General features: G+C 42.3%; 1 protein-coding gene across 1 annotated transcript; it reads left to right on the top strand.

Moving 5' to 3' along the window:
- Positions 1 to 4,717: 4,717 nt before the first annotated feature.
- Positions 4,718 to 6,409, top strand: ndr1 (nodal-related 1; the record flags this gene model as incomplete). The annotated part of the gene is made up of 3 exons (XM_083794376.1): positions 4,718 to 5,060; positions 5,337 to 6,112; positions 6,257 to 6,409. The coding sequence occupies 3 exons, from the start codon at positions 4,718 to 4,720 to the stop codon at positions 6,407 to 6,409; spliced, it is 1,272 nt and encodes a 423-aa protein (XP_083650502.1).
- Positions 6,410 to 6,782: the final 373 nt, after the last annotated feature.

Here is a 6,782-nt window from a genome sequence, read left to right as displayed (position 1 = left end):
GTTTTACTTGAGTAAAAGTATCAATACTGCAATATAGAAATATTCTGCTACAAGTAAAAGTCTGGAATTCAAAATGTACTTGACTAAAATTGCTAAAGTATTGTTACTATTGTACTTAAATGTAGGCTACCTAAGTACTGAAAAGTAGGCATTATGCAGAAGGTCCCTTTAGAGTTTTCAAATGTAAACATCTCTTGAAAATAGCAAATCTACAAGCTCACAATGTACGATCGGCTATTTTCAAATGGCCAAAATGTATACAGGGCTGATGTGGTTAATGTATGTTTTGTAATTTACGATGAATTGAAAATGCTGGACCCTGTTGTAAAAATGCTTTATCACTGTGTCGTCCACAGTAACAGTCTTTGTATTGAGTTGTGCTGCTTTCATGTGAAATGTACCCATTCTGCAAACTGTTAATACATACTTCAATCAATCTATCAATCAATCAATCAATCAATAATAAAAGTAGAGAGAGGGAGAGAGAGAGAGAGAGAGAGAGAGAGAGAGAGAGAGAGAGAGAGAGATTTGAGAGAGACACTAATGAAGGTGCTGTTCTCATCTAGTCTTCACCTACCATTAGATGGTTGAATCATACTGCCCCCTGCTGGATAAATGGGGCTATATTTTGTGTTGACAGTGGTTTATGAGGAGGCATAGCCTACAGTATAATCTCTGAAATGGAAAGTAAAGTTCCTTGTGAATGACAATTGTAATTGTAGACCAAATTCAGATACGTCGATTGTCGAACAATTTTTTGTATTTAATTTTAATGTAGGCTGCCGCTACAATGAACGATAGGAAACTATGATAGAACAGCGACATTCAGTGGCCAAACACTATCACTACAACTACTACTTCAGTTCAGTTTAACAATTGAATCTTCAGTTCAGTTTAACAATTGAATCAGTCTTGTGGTTGTTCAATTGAACAATAGCAAACACGCGTAGTCTCTAAAAACAGACCAGTAGCCTATTATTATTATTATTATTATTATTATTATTATTATTATTATTATTATTATTATTATTATTATTATTATTATTATTATTATTATTATTATTATTAATATTATTATTATTATTATTATACCAAACAGGTTTGTCCTGATTTGGAGAAACTCAACTCCACTCGCAGAAAAGGAAAATAGAAATAGGCCTATTCCACTCAGGCACTCACATCACAGCATCTTCATGTTCCTTTAGCTCCGTTTGGTTCCATAGCTTGTTCCTTGGGTTCACACAGCACACGCGAGGATCTCTCTGAGCTGGTCAGTGGTCACATCATGTCAGCAGCTGTCAGCCTGCAGTACACCGTCTTCAAAGAGGCTCTCGATCCGCAGGCTGAAGATAAAGAAAGAAAGTTACTATGTTTACCCAGGGTAACTGGACTAAGCTCAATAACTTGTTTACAGCCAGGCCCGACAGATCGATAGTTCGTTCGACAGTGACACACTGACACCCATCCACTCACTCCAGACTAGGGACTGTTGGGCAACTTCCACCCGCTGCATCATGCGTGCCTGGTACGGAAGTAATGAATATAGGCCTCATGACATGTGATGATGCTTTAAAGTTGTATTAAATGTAACACTGTTAAAAAGGAGCAGCATGCAGCAACGCCACCAACAGCACTGAACTGCCATCCACACATGTAGGATGGACCGCGGCGCTATCATCAGTATACATCCAGATTGAGTAGGGGGAATACAAACACGACCTCTACTCAATGGGCTGTTGTTCTCTCAAGCAATAAACTCAACAAGGATATAGTTTGATCTCGCCGCGACCATATCACGTGATTCATGTATTGCGCGTGCTTCATCAACACCTATTAATTAGGCCGGGTGTTGTTGGAAACAGTATTTGGAAGTGGAACTGTCAACTCTCAAGTTAGGGGATATGCTAGGCCTATGCCTATTCACAATACAGGCTACAATAGTCAGCCAGTCAGCCTATAATAAAATGGCAACATGAACCAATTTAAGACACATCACTATCACACATCACCCGTACCATATGATATGGTTTTTAGCCCAGTGGCCCACTACTATAGTGACACAGTTTTTCATTTATTTAGTACGGGCATATAGATATTACATTCATTTGTGTGCCACATTTAGACATAGGCCTACTGCACACAGTGGCCAGGATGAAGTTAAAACGGTGTGAGAGTGAAAAAGATTCAGTTGGTCAACATTATAGAAATCATAAAATGCACATAAATCACGTGGTCTATAGAGGCTATACTGTAGATAACACAATAAAGCAAACACATGCCTATGGCCTATGCCTTATAAGGCGTGGTTCCTTTGTGGTTCTCAAAGTGGGGTCCGGGGACCCCCTTGTAATACAACATTTTTAGATTGGGGTCCGCGGCCAAATAGCCTTACATATTAATCTGAGAGATCTGTTTAGCCTATATGAAAATGTTTGAGAACACACATAAAATACACAAATACCACGCATAGGCCTATAGCCTTATACTCAGCATTTCTATTGTGCACACAACAAAAATAGTCAAAAGCCTATAGCCTACATAATGTATTGTAATCCAATTTAAATGTATGCAATAAGGATATACTATATATATACAAGGATAAAACTATAAGCTTATCTTGTAATGAGTGCAAATGTGACAGTGTCTAATCAACCAAATCACACGTTGTCTTCTCTATATCTTTTCTAATTAAATGATTTGTATCAAAATAAGTACAAGATGATTGATCAATTGCTAATTCAGTTTCATGATGAAACTGATTTAGCAATTGATCAATTGATCAAAAGTAACTTTAACCTATTAAGCAATGTTGATCCTATATTCTTTCATCCTATTCAAACAAAACCAATTAAGAGCACACAGTGAGGGATCAAGTCCGTTTCATGTTGCACAACCAAAGAACTTAAATGGACAGTTCTGACTGAAGTCTCATTCACACAATGCACTGCATAACCTTTATTGTGCACCTCAACACAATCAAAAGGAATACATCAAAAGGAATCCGTTTTGTATTACAGTTGTGAACACGTGTGAACCACCTGACGTATATGACCTAATGACCTGGTGCAGGTCCTCTCCCAGTATAGCTCATATGTATGGTGTGCAACGACATAAAATACAATGACAATAATGTACCAAAGAGGACAAACGCCTTTTAATAACTTTCCGGTGTTCAAATTGTCAGACAATAGCCTTGAGGTCTGGAATAGAATTAAATAGTTTAGTCACTTGTTACTGATCAAATGACTGGTGATGATGAAAGTTGTATGAAAGTTGTATGCTCAAGCAAACACTATTCGTATATAGCTATAGGAATTCACGCAGATAATATAGCTTTAATGCTCACGCTCATGCTGTGGTCATGTTATTATAAAATATATCTAATATATATATGCTATGCAAAAATTGGTTGCAAGCTGCAATTATAATAATGCAACGATAAACTCATGATGGGGGCAGTGTCAGATGTTTGTCACTGCTGTCACTAATAAGATCATCGTTTTGGACAGAAGTGAACAATATTATATTGTCAATATTATCAAATGTGTTTATTTTTTATTACATATAGGCTAGTTATTAGTTAATAACATTCGTTTTTAGGTAAACACATTGTTGCTGTATAAATTATATGATGTCGTTCTTGTGATTTTTCTGACATAAGAACACAGCCTTTGAACTTTAACATCATAATATCACAGAGATGTTTCCTATTCAAATAATAGTTAGGAATGAATGAATGATTAAAATTCTGAATCAGTGAAACCTGTTTTTTAATGCTTATTATTATTTCAGCACAAAAACAAAGCACAGAACAGTTTATGCATTTTATGAATTAGCCCATTATTGACCATAATAAGTGCATATATGCCGCAGCCTATAGTCTTATATTTCCTATAGACAGTTTCCAATCATATGACATTAAAGCCATTATGGACAGAAAATGAAAGCGAACACATATACACAATATGAAGATCGAGATAATTTTACGATTCGTCCGAATGGTTATGAAAATGATACGATGATTCATGATTGATATTAAAAGGCAAAAATAAAGTCTCATGAAAATGTTAATTGGCGAAAAAAGAAATAATCCCAGGAGAAAACATGTAAATTATTAGTCCCATTAGAAAAGTCAACATCAATTTATTTTTATTTAGCAAAAGGCTCGTATAGAGTCGTAGCCTATAATTAGTTTAGGTGGTTTTCCAAACTCATGATTAACTCCTGCGTTCCCCAATTAATCAGCGCTTTGTGTCCAGGTATAATCTGCTTAACTAATATTATTGTCATGTGTCCATATCAAAAGGATCCCTAATATGCACAACAACGACAATCAGCAAGCTTGTATTAGAGTTTTCACACATCTTCAATGGCCGATTGGTTTCGATACGAGCAACCCTTTGAGGTCTATCTGTACAGCCACGGATCACACGGTCACTTCAAAGGCCCGTGGCTTTGACTGAAGTCCTACAATGATGGGCTTATATAAGGTAGGGGCTTACCTCTCTAAAGTCCAGCTCACAGCATCAGTCCAGACCAGACAGCGACAAGGCAAGGACCTCTCCTCGTCTTCTAGCTACTTCCACCAGCATCACTTTTTCAACTAAGAGAAGGAATTCGGACTAAGCTATTTGGGCTACTTTGGATTATTTCTGTGCTTATAGACTACTACTACTATTTGGATCTCACATTTTTGGAGCTATATCGTGGAATAATAATGGCAGGAGGACCAACTTTGGCTTTCCTCTGCGTGCTTCTGGTGGTTTTGGTGTGTCTTCCACCCGGCACGGAGAGCTACCCGAGGAGCCAGCATAGGGACGCTCTCATGCACAGAATGCGGGGACTCTCCTCCCGGCCCGGCCACGGCCACGGCGCTGCCCGGCGCTCCGTGCACGGCCACGGGCACTCCCACGGCGGACTGCCCATGTACATGATGCAGCTCTACAGGACCTTGCTGGCCGACGACAGGGCCGTTGCTGCCGCCAGCGCCAGCCGCACGAAGAGCGAGGATAACCCGCGTCTGCATCACGCCGACTCCGTGGTCAACCTCGTCGCTGAAAGTAAGTTTATAGGCCTATTGGAGATAATTATTATATTCAGGTCAGGTGTACTGTTTAGAATTGTATTTGTTCATATAATTTAAGTAGCGTACAAAAAATATATAGCCTACTAATCTTCATTTTATGCATCTTATAGTGGAGCCAACCACCATGAGCCAATATTAGGCCTGCTTGGACATTGACATCATGTCAATGTCCTTACCTTCACACAATGTTTTGTTCACAAATAAATATGGCCAACAGACTAATATTTTTCTTCTTCTTTTCTCCTCTAAGGTTGTCAACAGAACGGCGAGATGTGGTCAGTAACCTTCGACATGTCCACCATGGCTGCCAGCGAGGCAGTGCAGCTGTCGGAGCTCCGCATCCGCCTGCCTGCCTTCAGCCAGTCCGCCCATGCCACCGTGGATGTCTACCACGCCCAGAGAGGCCAGGAGCACACGACCAGGCAGTTCCTGGGCCGCGCCTCCGCCACGCCCAGCTCCACGCCATCCTCCTCCTCCTGGAAGGTGATCGATGTCACCGGGCTGCTCCTCGGCTGGCTGGGGCAGGGTGGTCACCCCGCTGCGCCCGGACCACCACGAGAGGACGTCCCGGAGGGGGTTCAGGAGGAGCAAGAGGTGGTGGTGGAGCACCTCACGGCCGACCGGGTCATGATGGTGGTCTTCTCCAAGCAGAGCCAGAGCCCGAGAGGCCAGCGAGGAGCCACCACACTCATCCACACGGCGGAGCAGTCCAAATACGTCACCCTGCAGGACAGGGACGGGGCCGCCGGACCCGAGGCGAGGCATCGTGGGGCGCGGCGAACCAAGAGGCACGGCCACGAGAAAGAGAGAGTCGCCGGGGCGGCTCCCGTGGAATCCCCCTTGGAGAAAGAAAAGAGCGAGGCGGGACCTCTCTGCCGGAAAGTGGACATGTGGGTGGACTTTGACCAACTGGGCTGGAGCGATTGGATCATCTATCCCAAACGCTACAACGCCTACCGCTGTGAGGGGAGCTGCCCTTCTCCGGTCGACGAGACCTTCACGCCGACGAATCACGCATACATGCAGGTAAGATCGTTGAAGAGTGCAATGTTGTTGTTTTTGTTCAACTATAATGAATTGCGTTGCTGCAAGTTATTTCTACCATGATTTCTGCCAATGTGGATGTTGATTGTAACTCAGTGCTTTTTTCCTCTCTTTCTCCCTCTTCAGAGTCTACTGAAGCTTCACCATCCAGACAGGGTACCATGCCCATCCTGTGTTCCAACCCGCCTGGACTCGCTATCCATGCTGTACTTTGAAAACGGGAAGATGGTGATGAGGCAGCACGAGGGCATGGTGGTTCAAGAGTGTGGCTGTCATTGAGAAGGGATCTTATGCCCTTGTAAATCCACTACTAGGCCTTTACCCATAGGTCTACAGAGAACTTGTGTCTGCTAATCCATAGGCCAATTGTGGTCTGAAGCCACATGTGGGCGGCCACAGGCCTGTCGTGTTTGCCGGCCACATAGAGCATGACTGAGTTCGGCAAAACAAGGCCTATGAAGCTTGAGACACCCAGGGCCCAACATGGAAGTACATGCACTTTACAAAGATGGTCAGTGTGACACCAGGGAGAACGGATCACTGCAGCGGGGCAGGGCAGAGAAGGACAAACCATATGCTGCTGGACACTGGGTTTGGATTTGGATAGCAGGGAACAAATACATCACAGGTGTTAAATTGTGACAACAAACTA

Source organism: Protomyctophum parallelum (genome assembly GCF_964188405.1).
Source record: "Protomyctophum parallelum genome assembly, chromosome: 21".
Classification (NCBI taxonomy): domain Eukaryota; kingdom Metazoa; phylum Chordata; class Actinopteri; order Myctophiformes; family Myctophidae; genus Protomyctophum; species Protomyctophum parallelum.
This window is presented reverse-complemented; position numbering and strand designations above follow the sequence as displayed.